General features: G+C 36.7%; 1 protein-coding gene across 15 annotated transcripts in view; it reads right to left on the reverse strand.

Moving 5' to 3' along the window:
* The window catches only part of MCTP1 (multiple C2 and transmembrane domain containing 1), a 481,548-nt gene that overhangs the window by 173,910 nt on the left and 285,386 nt on the right, over positions 1-22,252 (reverse strand). For all 15 annotated transcript variants that reach the window (XM_031448470.2, XM_064482485.1, XM_031448431.2 and 12 more), the window contains 2 exons: positions 7,471-7,657; positions 2,539-2,632 (listed from right to left, as the gene is read on the reverse strand). In XM_031448470.2, coding sequence (XP_031304330.1) covers positions 2,539-2,632; positions 7,471-7,657 — 281 coding nt within the window. The remainder of the gene's footprint in view (positions 1-2,538; positions 2,633-7,470; positions 7,658-22,252) is intronic.

Raw genomic sequence — 22,252 nt, forward strand, 5'->3', positions numbered from 1 at the left:
TAGAGCAAAGTTGGTCAAATATAAATTGTTCTGTGAGACTTGTTTAGAAAACTGTTCAGAAGTCAACCAAGTAGCTTAAAGTAATAGCTTCATTTATATCAGGTCAGAAAATATTCTTTGCTTACACCGAGAGTTATCAGTGATTTTAAATCTCCCCTTTCCATCCAGAACAATCCTAAAATGGATGCTAATTTGAGGATTTGAAGATAGCACCATTGACTCCATTCCCTTTTCTCAAACTGATGCTGAATATCTTGCAAGGCCTGACTATAATTATCCACTGAGATGCACAACATATTTTTATAGTTCTTTTTTGAGCAAGTAGGAGATAAAGTATACAAAGAGCTTATTTGTGCCCCAAATTTCATGATAAAGACCAGGAAGGATCAGTATACATATAAATATTTATCCTTTTTAAAAGTAAAGAGTATTTTAAAAATTGGAAGAATATTCAGACATTGTGACTTAAATATATGGTCCTCGGTTTCTGCCACCATCACAAATGTCATAAAGACCACAAAAGGTCCAAGAGTGAGCAAGGTCAAAGACTGAATTATCCTCTTGCCCCTGAATAGTTCAACATCTCTCTTGTTCAATTCAGAGCACATTAGATTATAAGGTCAGTGTGGAATGAGGACTTATTAGATTTATATCCCTAAAACTGCAAGGAAAAAATGGTGAATCTGTTATTTAGTATTTCCCAAATTAAACTTCATTTTATCAGATCAAAATTATGTCTCACCGAATCCCCAGGGAAAAGACGATTGTTACTCATATTAATTGACGTAGAACCATTAGGAAAGAAATATAGCTATTTTTTTCCCAGCTTCAAGAGAACATGCACTTTAACTTGTGCGGTGGCATATAGACCAACTGGGTTAACATAGTTTGCATATTCATGAAGATTCCAAAGCAATGACAGCTTCTCTCCAAGAGAGACAGAGAATCGCACTGAATTTGTGTAATGGGCAGGTATCTAGACTTTTGAAGTAAAGGGGACTTGAATGTTTCTACAAGAAATTATTGTGCCCACTATAAATGTCCAGTGAGAGTACTTAGGTGCCCTCTGAAATACTTTTTATTTTAGGCTTTTCTCCCTATCTTCAGATGTTATTATCACAAGGCTGGGTGCTTAACTTCCCCACAGAAAATCCTGAAGAAAAGTGAAGATGTCTCTCATGATGGTGAGAGTTACTGCCATGAATTCCTGAATCCACCTGCTGCTAGGAATCAAAGACTGGTTAGGACCTCTGTGGTGTAAAAGCAGCCCAGTGTTCCTATTCCAGTAGTTAAGTTAATACTCAAAGTGCACAAAAATAGAGCAGTCAGTCAACAATGAATGGTTCTAATAATGAAAGTGGCGTAATGATGGAAAAAATCACTGTATTCAGAATAATTTGATTCTAACAACACCAGAAATAAAATAGAAAATGAAAAAACTTACCATTCACTAATTGTTTAGTACACAGAGCCAAGTAAGTATATATGCAAAAAGATTACAAACAACGCTCTCTCCCACTGTTTTCAGGTATGCCTATTTTGAAATAATATTTGACAGTTGTCATTATCTTCTTGGTTACTCATGAGTTGATAATATTCCCTTTAAAGAAACTGTAAACTGTCAACATTTTAATTTTATCATATAATAAGTAGTCATTTGATACTACATAAATATTAAAAAATTAAAATATTGCCATTTTGAAGCAGACATCTGCTATTTAATTTTAAGGCATGTGATCTTTTAATTAGGTTTTGATTCTGTTCCATGAATTAAAGAAGGGCAGCAGCGATGTTATAAAGCGTTTGCAAGCTCTTTATGGCAGGAAAAGTACATTTCTCCCCTTCAAATAAGTCAGCTACACTTTCAGGGTCAACATACTGACCATTCACAGTGGTAAGCATATTTCCACAAATACTAAGTGGATATGTTCTTTCAGGAGCAGAAAATTTTACACAAAAATTGGTCAAGTTAGTCTTATTTATTATCCATCTTGAGATGGTCTATTTAAGGAATCATATAAACATCCCTCAAATCCTCTGAAATAAATAATAAATGAATGCTCAAATAGTTGCAAATTCCAAACAATGATTTAACTCTGGAAAGTGATGAAATAATTAATGAATATGTCATAGAAACAGCAATATCCAAATCAGGAAACTTGAAGATATCATACTGACTTTGGCATTTTTACAGGTCTGTCTCTTGGTTAAAAAACATTTAGAACAATGTAGATGCTAAGTTTAGATCCAGAATGATCTCTGGGATGTGCTAAGAAATTTGGACAACTAAGGAATTGGATCAGCAACCCAAATACAAAGAATTCATACCAAGTAATTGAGTATTATACATCTAACTTTTCAGTAACTATGCAACAGATTTTATGCATGTTCGAATTATAAGTGTTGATACTATAGTATCATCTGAGGGAAGCTGATACCTCTGAGAGAAGAAGATACAGAAAAGTTCAGTCATTAAATGGAGTAGACCTTGCATGCTGCTTGATACATATGCAATAGGAGAACTGCATCGTTTCTTACCTGTGACATCAGCGGCCATTAGCCCTTCTGCTCTGATTACTTTCACCTGGAGAAATCCCACATCTTTCAGGTTGTGAAATATCCGCAATGGGCTCTGAAAGATCCCAATATCAGTATTAGAAAAGAAAGGTCCTAAAGGGTCTCAAAGAGTGTGCTGAGAAAACACTAAGTATTATGATTGATCTCAGGATGCCGCATAAGTGATCAAAAGGATATTTGTGGAAAAACAAAGGGAGGGGGGATACTTATGTTTCTTCAGCACAGATGACCTTTCTATATGAATGTGTACATGCACACACAAACACATGCACACGTATATTTATGTAGATCATTTTTTGCTATATAAGTAGATTTTTTGAAAGAGTAAAAAATACATTTCTTTCCCATAAGTAATTAACAGTAGATGTTGAACAATAAATTATAAAATAGGACAAGTCTGCTTTCTTCTTCAGTCTCCTTTACCAAAGCACTCCAAGAAATCTTTCATCTGTACGAATGATGATTTGGAAACTAATGATTCTTAATATTGAATCTTAAGTTGTTGGTTATGTAACACACCTCAGACTTTGAGAGTAAGAAAGCCAACATTAAATTAATTAACTTTTTTCTACTATTTTCTTCTCGGTGAGTTTTCTAAATTGCAGGTGCTAGATGAGGGTTAAATTATTGAAAGAATATTTTCTAATACTTAATTCTAAAGTCTTACATAGTTCCATACACCTTTTAGGTAGAGGACAGATATAATTTTCAAAAAGAAATCAAATAGACCAATAAAAATCAATTTAAAAGTGGTAAGCAATTTTTCTTAAATTTGTAAATTTATTTGCCATTGTAGTAGGTGTAGAAATTTTAATAGAAAAATCAGATCCAAATGCTAAAACCTATTTAATTTCATAAATTAATAATGGTAGTGTTTTAATAAGTGTAATACTTGAAGGAATTAAAAGAGGGATACCAAGACAATAATTCAGAACTCTAATGGACACAAATTCTTAGTAAAATGTACCTATAGGAGATGATATGCATTCATTTATTTACGCCTCATTGTATTTTTCTCATGACAAGATCAGCACTTTTACTCAGTAAATCAAAGGTACTTCTTTATCATAATCTTTAGAAAGCTTTAAAACCGGGAAGCATAACATAGTTTTGCGTAATAAAATTAGCTATTAAAACGTTACTAGAGTAAAGAACATTCCCATCTTTGTATGAGAATGTGAGAGTACTGACAAGCACAAGCTCACAGCAGTATTAACTTTATCAGTCCCATATGACAAGTCATTGTTTACCCTGCAGCTCTGACCTTGGCATACTGAGAGGAGGAAACACAGATAGATGCATAATCTCATAGCCTAACTTTTAAAAAGGAGTGTTTAGCACATGGATTAGCTCTTAATCTTTTATTGTTTTTAAACAGTTGTTTATCACCCAAACTGTTTAAACCACCCAGATGACTGGGTTCCATAAAAATGCACTTCTCTCTCCATTTAAACTCCTGTAAATGAAGGGCTGAACAGTGGAGACTTCAGACAGCAGTATTATAATTCAGAGATTTGCTGGCATGCTGTCTTCCTCAGGTAGTAACCTTTGGGTTTGGGAAGCTGCCTCTTATCTGAGAGTTTACTGAGTGCTGTAGACCAGGTAAGTCTTTTAATCTAATGGCAGAGAAGGGTTTTATCAAGGGGTTCCTGTCCTTTAATTTTCAGGAGCCATTTAAACCAAGTTCCATTGTGACTAAAACAAGTATCTTCAGCGCTCAGTCTGAGAACCGTTTTCACGCTGGTAACCTCACTGCCTGGTCACACAGCTTCTGGTGCATCAGCCTTGATGTTCTGCTTTCCATTTGGAGGGTAATTATTGTTTGAAGGTTTCATTTCCTCGAGTCAGCTGACACTCAGTAATTTATTGCAAACTTCAACTGTTTAGGCAAGTAACACACATCGATTATAATAAGAACTCTTCCGCAAAAAGAAAAAATAAAAAAACAAAAAAACCTCTCCAAACGTAAATGTATCGGTTTAAACATATAACTTGAAGTAATGCTTCATCAAGAGGTATTCCTGACTTGTTATTTATGGTTATTTTAGAAGGCCTCAAAACCTGGATGGCTTCTGAAGCCAGAAATTTCCATAGCAGAGGAATCTATGATTTGCTGTGAATCCTTTCAGCCCTCAATAGATGGGAAAAGATTGAAATGCTCTGGAGAGGAGTCCTCTTTATTTTTTTAATGAAAGGCTGTATAATATATTTTCTCTATGGCTGCAGCAGCTGTCAGGGAGAGCATCTCAGTTCAGCTCTATTACGGGAGAGGCAATACCCCATCCTATGGCATCGAGATGCTCTGAGGGGCCGGAGCTGATTGACAGCTTGTCACCGTGATGTCTTATTCCATCTCTGTTATGGAGAAAATTAATGTCACACCACCAGCCTTATGACTCGCTGTCATCTTAGAACCGCTCACCTTTTATCAATGCTCTAAATAACATTTCAAGCCCATCGTCTCACGGTGGACAATCCGGTCAAGGGACATTAAATCAGATGACTGTGAAATGTCATAATAAAAATGGAATGCTAACAACTTCTTCTCTAAACTAGCTCCTCTGGTTTTTAAACTGTGACAAGGGGGAGCAAGGGTTCAGCACACCCGTTCTGAAAAGGTCATACGATCGCTCTTGGTCTACTACCCATTACTACCCGCCCCCTATTGACCTTCCTTGCTTCCCTCTCCCCAGAAAGAAGAAGAAAAAAAAAAAAGAAAAATGGAATTAGCCATCTTTTCAGAATGTGGTGATCAAATAATGGCTCACACAGTAATGTCTGTTTAATTTGTGGGGCTTCAGTGCTTTGCAATGAACAGCTGACCGACAGCAATGGAGAGCATTTTCAGGGCTGGTTCATATGAGTCGGGCAAGCCACCTACTTTCCTCACCATAACTGGAGCCAAATCAAATTCTCAAGTTTAGCCTGAACTTAAAAAACAAAACAAAAATAAAAACAAAACACAAGTTCTCATAGGAAAACATATGAATAATTCTCCAAATGAACTCTCTCATATGTGTCTCCCAAACAAGTGATATTTCAGACATGATACAGCATTCATTCATTTCAAAATCTATGTAATAAAAAGGAGATACTCTAAGACCCTAAAATATAGGTCTTTGTCCTTGTATTGCTATGAGAGATCATAATACATGTACTATGCTGCAGACAGTAGCTTCTTGGCAAGTATGTCTCTAGAGGGAAATACAGGCCTCTGCTTGAAATTCAGGGCTAAAAACAAGTATATTTAAATATAGTTCACTTTTGAAGAGACTGAGCAGAATATAATCTGAGAAGTAGCTGGGACATCCATGTAATATTTGATATTTTATTAAAATAATAACTAATATTTGAAAGAAGGTATAAAAACAAATATTCAAATTCTAAATGGAAATGGCTGATTTAAGGAGGCCCATCCAGCAAAAAGAAAAAAAATATCAGTAATAATAGGATCATGTCTAATTACCTAGCCTGTAGTGTCATTCTAATATATGGGATAGTATCAAGTATTAATCCATCAAATGTAATACTATAATACCTAGAATAATTTTCATATTACTATGCCAGTTAACTTCTTTAACATTGTTTTAATTCATGAGGCTCACTTCTGGTAACAGGAGAGTATGTCTTGGTGAGTACCAAAATGGGAAATAATTTTCACAACTGCAATTATGTATTAGAGGATGCCACACAATACCTTGGGCTCTTAGGTGGTTTAAAAATATATACTCTTTAGCCTTGCTAAGTCACCTCTATTAAACTGTTTATGATAACACCATTGGTGGATGAGTTGTACAAGCATTAGCAGACAGCTGATTCCGTGGAGATAGCCAGAATAAATTTGCTGAAGCGCACATCCTGCTAATCTGTTTGAAGAATGTTGTAGAGCATTAGTACCAGCACTTCATGTTATCTGCGCAGCCTGATAAGGTACATCTTTATTAAATTCAGTTATTGGAAGGATGTCAGTCAGCAACAGGAATATTTTAAAATCTAAAAAATAATTAAGCGGCCTTTTGTTAGTCAGAGCTTGGTTTCATGGCTGAGTGTCTAGAGGAGCCTTCTAAACACCTGGCAGCATTGTACAATACAAGCTTTGTAATTTTAAGTGGAAAAGCTTTTTTCCCAGCTTCATGGGTCCTGAGACATTCACTTTTCGAGGCTTCATTGAGACAGAACAGTGGAGTAAGAGCTCCCCTCTCTGTTGACTCAGGAAAACTACGTGGTGGGAAATGGAAAACATGAGGATGCTGGGAAATAGGCAAATCTGTTGTGAGAGGGTTTGGTAGCATTTGAGAGGGGTACTTATTTTAGTAACTCACTATTCCACCTTATCACTCTACATCTGATCAAAAGTTAAAGAGGCTTCCTTTTAATTCATACTCAATTAAAAAATTAAAGAAATGAAGTGAGGCTTTTCTAAACAGTTGAAAATAAAAATTATTTCTGTGATTAGCCTTCAGTTACCAAGCTACTAATTCATATAAGTGCCATTAAACTCTATTTCAAATTTGGAAAGATAAAGAAATCTTAATTCCGCTTACAAAAAACTAGTCATGAACTAACTTTAAAGTATTACTGTGTACACTTGATTTTCTGCTGTGGGACGTTTCCTTGCATAATTTTGTTGCGTGATAAAAATCACTGAGGAGAATCTCAAAATCTAGAACTTGTGCTGGAAGAGACTGCAGAGAAGACCAGGTATCTAGATATCCGTGGGTAACCCAAGTCCTTCTGCAAAGAGTTGCAGGGTGTTTTCTTCTGCCCAGCTTTCTGCTTCTGCTGATACATTTACCAGACAGCTTTTCAGATGTACTTCTGCCACTCCATGTAAATTATTTACAACCTCATCTAGTCACACATGACCCTGAAGGAGAAGGGTTACATACGTACATATCTCTTTAATATTTCCTCGCGTTCTTTCTGGTCCTCCGGGGAGTTGATGGAGAGGTCAGAGATGCTGACTGTGGCCGAAGCTGTCAGGGTGACCAGCAGTACCAGGTGCCCCTCCCCTTCTTCCAGCTGCAACTCCAACTTGTGAGTCTGCTCCCTACTGAGAGCTGACAGGTCGACCTGGCACCTAAAAACAAATGTTTTGAATTAGCAAATGGCTTTTTTTTTTTTTTTTTTTTTTTTGCCACATCAAACAGTGTAGGTGCAGGCTAATCAGAGCTCTGTGAAAAATCAGTGGAAAGACCATTTGGACCACTGGAAGCATATATCTTTCATGTCAGCTGATTTTCTTCACAAAATTCTGACTCTTGATTATTTTACTGTTTAATTGCTTATTTCCTGTAAGATGCAAAAAAATATACTTATCTGATTGGATTACTAGCCATTGTCACTGTATTCATAAATTGGCAGGGAATTTCAGTCCCTGGTTGGCCCAGATCATTGGGGCTTTGCTTACAGAAGGACTAACATGAGCTGTCTAAAGAGGCAAACCACCAAGTGTCGGAATTTTTGTGCCACTTTTAAAACAACAGGTATTTTGCCGTTGTTCATAAATGTTATTAAGCAGTGAATAGAATACATGCTATGGTGATGTCATAAGTTTTATATTTTTAAAACCATGCCAATTTATTCATAGAGCACTGCATAAATCTAAATTAACAAACAATTCCTCTGAAAACATTCTAACTCAAGTGTTAGGTACCAGAGTTGTCCTGAGAGAGGTTTCATAAGGTGGCAGCCCATGCTCAGTATGCCACTCTCTCAGAGCTGAACACTTTGCAAACTCTTTCCATAAAAATGTCAATTGATTAGGAAGAGAAAGAAACTGTGGTGACCACAAGGCCAATAAACCAAGAGAAAGGGGGCAGACATGAATAAAAGACATTTATAACAGGAAATAGCCGATTGTAAGAATAAATGCGGTGACATCATAAACTGGGTGGTCAGTAGTTATTAGGGACAGATTAAAATGTTGTTCCTTATTCTCAATCTACTTATTGTTTATTATTTTGCTTTTATTTTAATTTTATTTTTAATGGAGGTACTGGGGACCCATGAACCCAGGACCTCGTACATGCTAACTAAGCATGTGCTCTACTGCTGAGCTATACCCTCCCCCTCTTATTTTGCTTTTAAATTAAACTTCTAGAATAGGACCTTGAAGCTTATGGTAGCATTCCAGCATCTCTTTATTTTAGTGAGTGATTTTAGAAACAGAATCAAAGTTTGACATTTACGTTTTATTTTTTTCTATCAAAAATGACATGAAAGATGGCCAGACTAGAAACAATTGGGAGGAAGAGGAATGTAGATGCAAGGAATGAAAAAGAAAAGAAATGCCCTGGTCAGTGACAGAAAATTTGTGTGCAATAAAGGCCAACTATTGAGAGAGCAGGAAATGAGGGTCTGTACCAAGTCTGGGAAAACATGTTCCTAAAGTTAGGATGTATATCAAATAACGTCAATGCTTCTGCGAACACAACATCCATTTCAAAATATTCTCATGCTGTCCCCTTAAATTCTAAATGATGGAAAAACATATCAAATGTCTTAGCTAATATTCAAACTTTAATTAGAATTAGTCCTTGTTAATAATACCTGGAACAAAGTGAGGGTTAAAAAATGCAATGGTGAAAAACAACCAATCAAATGCATGCTTCAATAAAAAGAGAAAACATGAATATGATTTTCTACAGATATTGCCAGCATCTGGCACAGTGCCTAACCTATCATTTGTTGAATGTTAGTAAATCTTTGGACTAGATTGGGAGTATGATACTAGAAAATTGAATAGGGATTACAGGTCAGATAGTACTTTGGTTTGGATAAAGTTGGGACCAAGAAGATCACTCTGATCATGCATTTCCCAGCCCTGTTCTTGCCTTATTCCTTTGTATGATACTGCATTCCTCTTAAAACACTAAAACACAATGAAACCTTCTGGAGGATTTCCTTCTATGCCCATTACCATTTAGCACTGGTCATGCAGATGCTGGGCCTCCACCTCATTTACATTAGAGTCATTGTATTCAATGCTTCAGAGTTGGGGGAGGTGTCCTAAAGATAATCTGGTCCAGGAATTACAAACTGGCAACTTTCAAATCAAATCTGGTCCATGACTTTAGTTTTTTTTTGCATGTGGTGCTAAAAAAGTTTTGAATTTAAATAACTTGAAAGACAGAGCAGATGTCCTCTAAGTTACTGTCCCCAGTACTATCTAACTTAGAGCTGGACTATTTCACTTAATTCTGTACCTGGTTCCAGTAGGCATACGGATTTGTGATCTTCAAAATCTCTGTTACTTGGCAATGAGAAAACTGAGAGCCAGAGAAGTTACATGATTTAATGGAGATACACAGTTACTTGTTAGCAGAGCCAGACCTGAACTTGGGACTCTGGAATCCAAGATCTAGGCTTTTTCCTTAATGAATCCGTCATTTCTGAAATTGTGTATCCCAGGAGGATGCATGTGCTGTTTGAGGTCACTCTTAAACTGGGTAATACCTGGACTTGTTTTTAACAGAAAAAAATTATTTTCAAGGACAGAATTATGTTATTTTTATTTTTATGCTTTAAAAATATATATAAACTAGGGAAGAAGGCTATAAGTAATTGCTCTAGTAAGATGATAAACTAAGAAAAAATTGCAAATTGAATTTTAAAAGCTATAGAACTAACAGAATTTCAATTATCACTACATATTTATATGGAGGATCATACTTTTCTGCTGCAACTAAATTTTCAATATTGGGTGTACTCATACAAATAGTCCCAGGTCTGTCCTATATTTAATGTTTCAGAATTTTGATTTTAATCATTCTAAAATAGAAAATCCCTATTTATACAAATATATTTGATGAGGGAATATTAATGACAATGACTTCAGGGTTCTTTTTGCTAGTTGAGGTTATTCAGATCTATTCATGCAGAAACTCTGCTCGGGAGTAATCCTCAGATGCTATTTAAAACAAAATGTCACTGGTAAGTAAGCAAAATTGTCTTGCTAATTTGAGAATAAAGCTAGTGTCACAGCATCTCTGATATCTGCATTAAAAATGGGCATCAAGTCAAATTACTGCTGGAATTTGGTGAAGAAAAATTTTTTGCTACCCCTTTACTGTTACTAAATAAACGTCTACAACAATGGAACTCCTGCAATACAGTGTATTGCAAAATGAATTCAGTACTAATTAGTATGGGCCAGTGCTATGGTTGAATGTTCATGTGCTCTCCAAAATTCGTATGTTGAAACCTAGTGGCCAACGTGATGGTAGGAAGAAGTGGGATGTTTGGGAAGTGATGAGGTCATGAGGGGGTGTCCTCATGAATGGGATTAGTACCCTTATTAAAAAGGCACCAGAGAGACCCCGCTCAACACTTCTGTCATGTGAGGACACAGAGGAAAAACAGGAGTTCATGAACCAGGAAACTAAATCTGCTGGTGTCTTGATCTTAGACTTCTCAACCTCCAGAACAGTGAGAAATAAATTTCTGTTGATTGTAAGCCATTCAGTCTATAGTATTTGGTTCTGGCAGTCTAACAGGCAGATTTACCTGTATTTGGCTCACTTGTACTATTATGTCCGGACAAAGGAAGGATTCACTATAGTTTGGCTATGGAAATAACAGATGTTCATCCAGATGGTTCCGAATAAGTAAAAACTGATGGTTTTATATTGTTATGAAAATGAAAATGCAATATTTAAAAAGTATAGAAGCAAATTCATGAACTCCAAAACTATGTACACGGACACTTACACACAGAAAAGAGCCCAAGATTGAGAGTCAGATTCTCTTGGTTCTACCTCTCTGTCACTGACTAGTTGTATGACCTTTCCCAAGACAATTTATCCTCTTGAATTCCAGTTTTCTCATCTACGAGATGAGGTAATTGAACTAGACAAACTTCAAATTCTCAAAATCCCCAAATTCTATAATTTGTTTTAACTCTACCCATGTTTGCACTTGTTTACAACTCCCTTTCTTTGCAATCCCACACACCAAAAAGAGTAAGAGAACAAATTTATCTTACTGGCCGTGAAATATTATTCCTCAGATGTATTACACCCCTCCCCCACCAAAAAAAAGTCTGAATGCTGGTGCTAGAAGGCAGAACATCTAATCTTATTTCACATGGTCTCCTAAGGAGCACTGGGGGGTCGAAATTAAGGTCACCAAGGATGGAGAGAGGGTGAAAAAATGGGGTATGGATTCTCCTCTTTGGTTCAAAGAACAGCTCCTCTTACATGTGGTTTCCACATAGAACTGGGTCCTCAGCTTCAACTTCTGGCTGTGTCTTTCCAAGTGCCTGCTCCTTGTCCCACCACTGTGACCAATCCAGTGGGCTTGAGTCCTCACAGGTCTGCCACCTAAGACTGGCCTAGGACTGTGTTAACTTTGACTTGCCCAAATGGGCTGAGCATTCCCCTCAGCTGCCACTAGTGCCCCATGCCCCAAATTTTGGCTTCTAAGATCACTTCAGTACTTGGATGGAAAGCCACACTCTGGAGTCTGGGATCTGGTTTTCTGATCAACTGCCAAAGAAACCAGATGAAGCAATGCAGAAGTTGTCTCCTGTGGGCTGAACTTAGATCAGTGGTATAGGAGATAGAAGATAATTCCTCACAACTTCCACCTGCTTACAAACTGTTCCAAAGCATAATTCTCCATATTACTGTCCACAGATGGCCACGTGGGCACACCTGCTGGGCAACCACTGTGTCTCTGAAGCACAAGGAACATGGCAGCTCAGTAACGTATCACGCTGCATAACTTCCCTGCCTCATGTTCTTCCTCTCTTGCTCTGTGCCTGGGATTGTACCTCCCCATTAAGCACCAGCACCTAATCATTGCCTCAAGCTCTGTTTCATAGGGAACTTGGTCTAAGGTAAAAACCATTGGCACAATTCAATCCCCTCAGTTACAGATGTCTAAAACCCAGACCTGAGTCCTGACATCCCACTCCTGGCTTCCCACCACCTATGGAATATCCTTAGCAAGGTGTCCTCCATGACCCACCATCTGTCTTGGTGTCACTTGTTAACTCACACTATTTAAGTCATTCCTGACAGCTTGTAATTCTCCCCCCATCCATGCTAGGGCTCATCTTTTTCTTTTTATTCAGATGAGGTAACCTCACTGCCTGAGATGGTGTATTCAACTATCTTTGCTTGGCTAATTTTTACTAATTCTCATTGAAATAACTTGCAGTTGGTCTTTTCCTGTCAATCTCCTGATATGCCTCAGGAGCAGCACCTGGAATATAGTTGGTGCCCTGTAAGTATTAAACTACTTATAGACGAGGAGACAGAGGTTCAGAGAGGCCAAAAACTGAGCCATGGTGACAGTGGCAGAGCCAGATTATCACCTAATGTGCTCATTTTACCATTTCTATATTATCTCCCTAGAAAGTGGGTTGATTTCTTTCTGACATTTATTTATTCACTTATTAATTAACTATTTATTAAGTGTGTGATGTCTCAGGCCTCTGTTAAATTTGGGAGATTCAGTCCTTTCTAAGCCATCTGTTCCTCACATCCTCATTTCCACAACTACTACAGACTCACTGTGTTGCTTTGAATGAAGTTATTTCGCTTCAGAGTCCATGTCAGGGGTTCAGAACACCAAAGGTTTAATGAAGCTCAATTATTCATTAGTACTGTGATATTAAGCAAGTCACTTAAACTTTTTGGGCATTAGCTTTCCTCATTTATCAAATGGAAATTTTAAAAAAATCATGACTTTTCTTTGTATAGAGTTGCAAAAACACAGGAACAATAGATGAAAAGTACTTTGAAAGATGAAAATGCTATGTAAATATAATGTGTAGTTTTATTATCCCATATGCCTTCATTTGATACTGTAAAATTTTAGAACTTACTGTCTCTACTGAACCTGACTCATCAATCAATCAACAGAAGAATCAAAACAGACTCAAGACTGAAGGAGATTTCAGAGCTACTTTCTTTCATTCCACAAATGGGGAAATTGAGGCTCAGAGAAATTTCCGTGTTTCCTGACTTCTACATCAAAGCTGGAAATTCTTTGCATTTTTGAGACACTATATACACATATTTAGCGGCATAGAAGGAATGTATCACATTGATTTAATTGATTTGGGGACATTTTCCCCTGAGAGTTCGAGGAGAAAAATTTCAGCATTTTTATCGCTTTTTTCACCCCTGCCTTTCCATCTGCCATGCCCGAACCAGTGACCGATGACAGTTCTACTCAGATGAAACAGTCTTGTGATTAGCACCCCAGATGCACACATGTGTAAATGTGTTAGACCACTGGGGTGCAGGAAGTAAATTAGGCTTATTTGGATTTACTTTTTAATTTAAAAATAGGACAGAAATCAAGCTTTGTATTTTATAGATGCATTAACATCGGTGGCCCATACATCAGACACGTCACATGTTGCCAGCAAGTATTTTGAGGGAAGAGTAGGAGCCGCGTAACATGGAGAGGCTGACAGTGGCCCCCTTATGGCTGACTTGCTTTCCCCGAATTACAGTTTATATACACTTGGTTAAGGGGATTTAGGGATTATATAATCTAGTTATTTTTAAATGCTTATTTTTTTATTGAAGTGTAGTCAATTTACAATGTTACTTTCATGTGTACAGTAAAGTGATTCAGTTGTACATATACATACATGTATATACATATACATGTATAATTTTCATTCTTTTCCATTACAGCTCATTACAAGAAACTGAATATAGTTCCCTGTGCTACACAGTAGGTCCTTGTTATCTATTTTATATACAATATGTGTGTCTATTAATCCCAAACTCCTAATCTATTCCTCCCCTCCTTTCCCCTGGTAACCACAGTTTGTTTTCTAAGTCCATGAGTCTATTTCTGGTTTGCAAATAAAATTTGCATCTTTTTTTTTTAAGATTCCACATATAAGCAGTATCAAATGGTATTTAGTTTTAACTCAACTCATCCTCACAAAATGGACAACTGGCTTTAAAAGATCCCAGTAAGGAAACTGTGGGCTGAGGATGATGCTAACTGAACAAGCACAAGTCAATAGAATGAAAAAACAAGAATATGCAGAGTTGATACACCTACTCCTGGCTGAGCTCTATGTCAGCTGCACTCTAATTCTGATTCACCGATGGTGTGGCAGAATTGGATCTAGCAAGAAGTCAGCCAGAACAACTTAGAGTTATCAGGAAGAATATCTGCAACAGAAATTTACATCTGCTCTAACAATGAACTTCTAAGTATGTGTGCCCCGGAGAATTAGCCTGTGATACTATAAAGCCAACAGGATGAGAGGACATTTAAAAATGAAGCCTTCAGAATAGGAAGACAATACTGTGCAGAATTTATTTGCTGGGGGGTAACTTCTAAAAACACATTTTACGTAATTTGGACCAAACTTAACAATAAAATTATGAAGCTTTTTGAGATTGCTTAATGCATGAGAACTACTTTACATTAGTAAAATGAATAATACATAATACATCATAAAACCTTATATTACAAATCAATAATATACATAACATACGTAATTCCTTGGAATCTTTACATTTTGAAGAATTCAATAGGTAACCATTAAAGTGCTTTCAAATTTCATGATGATGCCATGTTCACACCACCTCTGACATTACTAAGTGCTAACACTGTTATTGCCTTTCTGTTGTCAGAAGTTGTCACTGTTCAACAGTCTTTGGAGAGATGACTTTATCAGAGTAACTGTCTACAAACTTCTTAGCTTCCCCATTCACTGCCTTGAAGGTAAATTATTTAATATACATATAGTGGTGCATAGAAACTGTCTCTGGAAACTTTGCCTGTTGTATACAAAATTCTGCAGGGAGTATAAACTTTCTGAGAAAATCTTCAGAAGAAAAAATAGTAAGCCATGAAAGAAAATGGATTATTAAAATCTTAATACATTTGGCTTAGGTTGAGTTTAAGAAAAACCAAGAATCAATGACATACTTCATTGCTTATTGAAATATTGTCTATCTCCTAAATGAAATATTTTACTGAATCCCTAATAAGAAAAATGGTGCAATATAATGATTTCATTAAAAACTCTCTTCAGTTTAGAATTTTCTGACTAGCTGTCTCTGTGCTTTCAAATTAATAATGCAGCGGGATTGCTCCTACTCTTATTTGTATAGGAAATTGAAGAATCATTGTATTATTCCTTTTTTTTCCTACCCATTTTTGTGAGGGCTCATCTTGTATTTCCAAAGTAAGAGATAGTCTGCCAAAGTTCAGTAGGTATTCTGTGCAAATTGTTCTGTATGTAGATATAATTTTTGGTGTAGTCATGGGAGAGGGTGAGCTAGTCATCCTTCTACTCTGCCATCTTGGCAATTTGTTGTAGTGTTTATATAACCAATAAGAAACATTACAAATCAGAATCTATAGAGTGAAAAATGTTCCAATGCAATGATCTTCAACTTTAAGAAAACATTAAGTTGGTTAGCAAACAAAGTAAAGACTGTTTTCCTCATTTGCCACACTACACCTGGACTGGCACAAGTGTACACCTACTCATCCCACATTCTCTTTCTTTTGGTGTTAAATAGAGAGTCATAAATTTATTTTTATGGTTGTAGAATTTGAAAGCATTTATTCTTCACCCAGAACTTGCCCATCTGGAATGTCTTTTTCTTATCATATATTATTACTAAAAATTTTGTGGAAACAGAACTCTACTTAAGTTTGTGTCTGTAGCATGTCGTTGTCATGGTCAGTACCAATGCCTCAGCCTGATAACAATGCAGCAAATAAAGTCAGTAGCAATCCACCAACCTAAAATAGATGTATCCCAAATCAAGCCACTTTAAAGATAAACAAGCATTTTGCACACGAATAAATAATGCTATAAATCTTGCTATATTAGATTGCAAATAACTCCGACTGACTGAAATTGCTTGACACGGGATTTACTTATTCTGCACGTTCATAAAAACAACTTGTTCTCTGACAGCACTCATTCTTGGCAATTTACCGCAGCTGTCAGCAGCCAATTTGTTCAGATTACTGCTCTGCATAAAAGTGTAACAATCATGAGGATTTATTAGCTGATTATCGTAAAGGTGGCAGTCCATCTTGCCTGCCAAAATGCAGGTGATCAGAAAGTTAAATAATTACACGCAGATTAACATTATTTCACCTTCACTTGAAATCTGTAGCTCAGTGACAGGTAAAATTTGTTATTCAAACTTGCAGTATGTTGCACACCACGTAAGTGGGTTTATTGACTACTGGGCACTTTATTGTGCACTTCATGGCTTCAGAACATACTGAATACAAGACCGAGGTGAAAGGACCATGGACTTCAGAGTCAGGAGTCCTAGATTTGAGTCTCAGATCAATCACCCCAAGTTTGGCCTAGCTGAGCAATTGCTAAACCTCCTTCTGCCTCACTTTTTGCACCTGCAAAATTGGTATAATAGGAGCCACTCTTGTTATCCCCTACTATTGAGCTAATGTGTGTAATAGTGCCCTATACACTGTAAAACATTATTATCATTGTTTCTTTCCATTCGTGGTAAATTTATTTTTGTGTAAAATTTAACAACCAGATGGCATTAACTCGCTAGCTATTATAATAATGAAAAAGTTATAAGTAAAAAAAATTTTTTTAAGTTATAAATATCTTGGTAAATGTACAGGTTGCTTTTTCTTCAAATGCAACCATTCAGTATTTTTTAAGGCTAAAGACTACCCACTTTAATACATTAACTCATTAATTCTCCCTTTTGAATTATTGAATTTATGTACCTTTCTTAATTACACTGAACCTTTGTACTTTCCACTAAGGCACGCTGTTCTATGAGCCTTTGCATTAACACTTGGTGTCAAATTCTGTATTTATTTAGAGAAGCAAGAGCCATAACTTCCAGTATTAAATCAAGCTTCAGGTTGATATAAAATTAAATCCAGTGAATATTTATCAAGCACCTACTACTTGCCATATACTTCTCTAGGTAATGTGGAGGCCACGATGAACACAACACTCAGAAACCCCTGCCGTCAGAGAGCTCACATGCTAGTGATGGGAAATAACTAATACAATAAGTAAGTGAAATGCACAGTGTGTCAAATGGTGATGACTTCGATGGACAAAAACAAAGCAGGATAGGGGAAAGGGAGTATCAAGGGAGAGAAGTTTCAATTTTAAATAGGGCTAGTGTAGTTGCCTCCCTGATGTGACATGTGTGCACAGATCTAAAGAAGGTAAAGAAACAAGGCAGGTGGACACATAATGAGTGTCACAATGGAGGGAAATATCCTGGGGCAGGGGGGTGTCTGGTGTGCTTGAGGAACAGCAAAGAGGCTGGGACACAGCAGAGCAGGGAGGGGCAGAAGAGCAGAAGTTCAGGGCAGAGGGGTCACAGGGCTAGATCACAAAGAGCAGTAGAGGCCACTGTAAGGACTTTGGTGTCACTGAGATTGAGATGGGAGACAACTGCAGGGCTGTGAGCAGAGGAATTAGATTATTTTATTGCTGTTATACTGAAGGAAGAACAGGAGGCTATTGCATTGCCCACATGAAAGCTGATGGTGGCTTCCACAGGAACCATAATCATGATTGAGATGTAAGTGAATTCTAAATACATTTTGAAGGAGAAGTTGGCAAGATGATGGATTTGATGACAAAGAAAGAAAGGAATAAAAAATGACTCCAAGATTTTTGATGTTAGTAGCAAACAAGAGAATCCTGAAGGAAGAGCAGATTTGGGAGCACTGAGGGTGAGAAGTTTGGCTTTGGACCTGCTAAAATGGAGAAGCCTATTGGACATTCAATTGGAGATATTAAGCAGGCAGTTGGACAGGGGAGTCTGGAGTTCAGAAAAGAGTTATAGAGTAAAGCTGTCTGTCTGCCGTCAATCTTAGATGGTATGGAAAGCACAAGAGTGGATCAAGGCACCACGGGAACCAGTAGAGACAGAGAAGATGCCCAGGGAGTGAGCTCTGAGGCTTTCCAAAATTAAATCAGGAGGCAGATGAGAAAAAAACCTGCAAAGGAGGCCAAAAAAGAGCATGTGATGAGGTAAGAGGAAGCCAACTGAAAAACATACTTTAAGGTAGGAAACAATCAGTCAAGTCCAGCACTGCTGTTGGGTTAGGTAAGATGAAGGCTGAAAACCAGCCATTGGATTTAACAACTTGGTGGTCACAGGTGACTTTTGACAAGAGCAGTTTTGGTGAACTGTCGGGGCAAAAGCCTGGCTATATAGGTTCAAATGAGAATGGGACTGGATGATGTTCATTGTGAACACAGTTTTCACCACATGGACACTTCAGATTTGCAAGTGGCTCTTTCACTCATAACCAGTATTGTTTTTGTCATGAAAAAAAAAAAGCCCTGTTATTGAGTATACAGTTACAAAAACATATTTCAAAAGTCATTATATGTGACCCCAACCTGGAAAACAAAGCGAACAAGAACAAACTATAACGCAAGAAACTAGTCTATGTAGATAATCTAATCTACACACATGTTCTCAAATATGGGACTGAATTAAGACCGTATCCTTAAAAACAATTGGGCATTGATGGGACAGTATTACCCTCTATAGCCAGTGTAAATTTATTCACCAGCCACCAGCCAACTCCCGGAATAGTCTCTAATTTTTAAGTGAATAGAGACATATCTTACTTATTCCCACCATATGCACAAAAAAGATCATCATGAACGTGATAGGGGCACTAACTATTGCTACAATGGAGATCATGTTACTATATATAAATCTATTAAGTGAACATTGTATACCTTAAATTTCCACATGTTACATGTCAAATATATTTCAATAAAAATTAATTAAAAATAATTTAACACAGATATAGAATATTGCAATAGTTTGCAAAAGAATGAAGATGACCATGACAGCAATTTTACTCCTGTTATTTTAATCTTAGAACCCAAATCTGATTGGAAGATAAGTCAATTCTTTTCCAAACTATGCTAGGCTCAAGAAATTCTATTATAATCTGCATTATTTCCACTGGTCCCACACAACCTTCACATAAACACAAGCAACTTGACCTGCTCGCCACTTAGGTCTAATAGTATATTGTTTTCAGTAGCAGGATGTGTGTAAAATACAATTTAGTAAGTATGAAGTCAGATACCAAGAGTTTCTGCTGTTGCCTGGACATCAAGTAGATTTGAAATGATGGTGATTGGCCATAGTCATTTCCTTTTTCTGCAACAGGCATGTTTGTTACATTAGAGGAGGGAATAACAATTTTCTATTGTTCACAGTTGATTACCTCAAAATTCAACAATAACTCCCTTTACTGTGTAAAATGATTTAAACTGATACTCAAAAGCTGTCCTAGGAGTCTTCTTGTCTGTGTTTTTGTTGACTCTAAAATTTTTAGGGGCTCAAATTGCTTTCATAGTCTATTATATTTAGCATATGACCAAAAGCAAATGTTTTTTAGTGAAGCTGATGCCAGGTAAGTTTTTTATTATATTTAGAAAAAATATAACTGGAAATAAAAGTAAGTCATTTGAAATAAATGGGAGCTTTAGAAATTCCTATAAGTCTTTAATGGTAGCATTTGGGTTCACCATCCAAGCCAGTTTTAACCCAACCAAGATACTGGGAAGCAGAGCACACAGTTGTGTCCATCAAGGCACAACGAGGTGATGGAGCTCAGGGCTGCCTGATTCTGCTTGCTGGGTTCTCCTGTGTAATAGCCATGGCCATAAAGAACTCACCCAACAAACCAGGCGAGGCTAAGCCAGAAACTATATGCAAGTGGTAAATATTGCCAACAGATAAAAATTGATGAATGGAGGATACACTTCCAACTAAATTACTGGTTTATTATAAAAGGATATCACTCAGGAATGGCCAGATAGAAGATGTACAGGGCAAGGGTGTGGTAAGGCACGTGGAGCTTCCACGCCCTCTCAGGGCAAGTCACTCCCCAGCATCTATGCAAGTTCACCAACCCAGAAGCTCCAAAAATGGATTTCTTTTCTTTTCCCAAACTTCATAAGACTTTCTTCACTCCCCCAGTTATCTAGAGCAATCCCTACGATCTTCAGACCAACCATTTATCATTGATCTCTCAAAATTTGCCAAAATACAGACAAACCTGTAGAAACAAAGTGAAGTGAGATAAGTAGGTCCACCTATCCACCAAACATTTCTTTAATATAATTAGGCCCTCGAAGGATTCGTAGTATTATCAAGTGAGGAAAAGGGAAAGGTCAGTACCAAATGGGCTGAGAAATTTTCATAATTTCCGAATTTGGAGATTCTTTTCAAAGAAAGAAAATACATAAAAGGATATGTCATTTTGGAAAAAAAAATAAAGAAAAGGATAAGAATGACTGTATGTAAAACGGATTCAGAAGTACCAGTGCCAGTACATTTTACCAATTATTTCACTGTTTGACTAATATAAGAAAATTTGAATATAATTAATGAGATTAATGTAGCAAGTTACACATGACAGTCATTCTGATTATCTTGTGGTCAACAAATATAGCTAATGTTGCGCTAAGTTATGAAAAGGAATTCATTATTTAAGGAATAGCTAGACAACATTTACTTGAAAGAGCTCATAACATATTGAGGAAGACAGAAACAGGCATATATACATATAATATACATATTATATAAAATGAAATGTATTCAGTGTGTGAACAGATCTGTACTGATACTTAAGCTGGTGGTATATCCCAAAGAGGGCAGGGTAGAACTTTAAGAGAACTCTGAAAATAGTGTTTTACTACAGGGAAAAAGTATGCAGTGAAGGCTTGCCCTTTAAAAAGGATTGAAGTATAACACAGCATTAGATTATAGCGGTGTTTTTCTCATTTCATTTTATAAGTAAAATATTAAAGGTTAACTGATGCTATTCTTTGACCTCTTACTTAATAATCTTCTGAAGAAAACCACTGTTTAAAACATACTTATTAGAATAACAAAAAAACAGAGAGATAAATATGTTGGGTTGGATTCCTATTTTTGCTTTTCTAGTGCAAAATTCTCTTTATTAGTAGTAGTATGTATGCATTTCATCAGGCTGTATGTTGAGAGACTTGGAAATCAAGTGAACTACAATGAAGAAAGAATTTTCTAAATGAACAAATTCTCCTGTGCACCATGCTTTTTTTCAGGATTGGTAAGTTTCAATGTGCTTTGCAACAAAGACACATATGTAACTATTGAAAACTATAAAACCAGGCTTTAAAGAAAAAAAAAATTCAGATAATTCAAGCAATCATTCAAAAATAACCTTGTCTTTGTAGAGAGATGTCATGTAAGCCTCAGAATACTTTCTTCGCTGCATTATCAGGTTAATGTGGATATGCCTCACTTACACACTTCCTTCACTAAAACTTGAACTCCTAGGAGATTTATAAACTCCTAGGAGATGATCAAGATTCTCTACCTTGTAGGGAGTTGTATGAAACAATGCATTTTACGGCCACGATACGCTTTACAAAAAGTAATATTATCTCAGATCACTTTGCAGGCTATGAATATGCTCTTTGTTTCTTGTAAGTATCTTGTATCAAATGAGATTCCTCTTTCTCAACTCCCATAACTTTTATGCACAATGTTTCTGACGTCTGGAGAAAATTTCTGGATATCAAATGCAGATAGCCTGTCCATCACCTGGTCAAAACTGCCACCTACTGGTCAGTCTTCAAATCTATTTTTCAATTCACCCAAGCCTGGTCTTAACAAGGTAAGATCCCTTGTTTCAAAAG

This window comes from Camelus dromedarius, chromosome 3, assembly GCF_036321535.1.
Source record: "Camelus dromedarius isolate mCamDro1 chromosome 3, mCamDro1.pat, whole genome shotgun sequence".
In the NCBI taxonomy this organism is placed as follows: Eukaryota; Metazoa; Chordata; class Mammalia; order Artiodactyla; family Camelidae; genus Camelus; species Camelus dromedarius.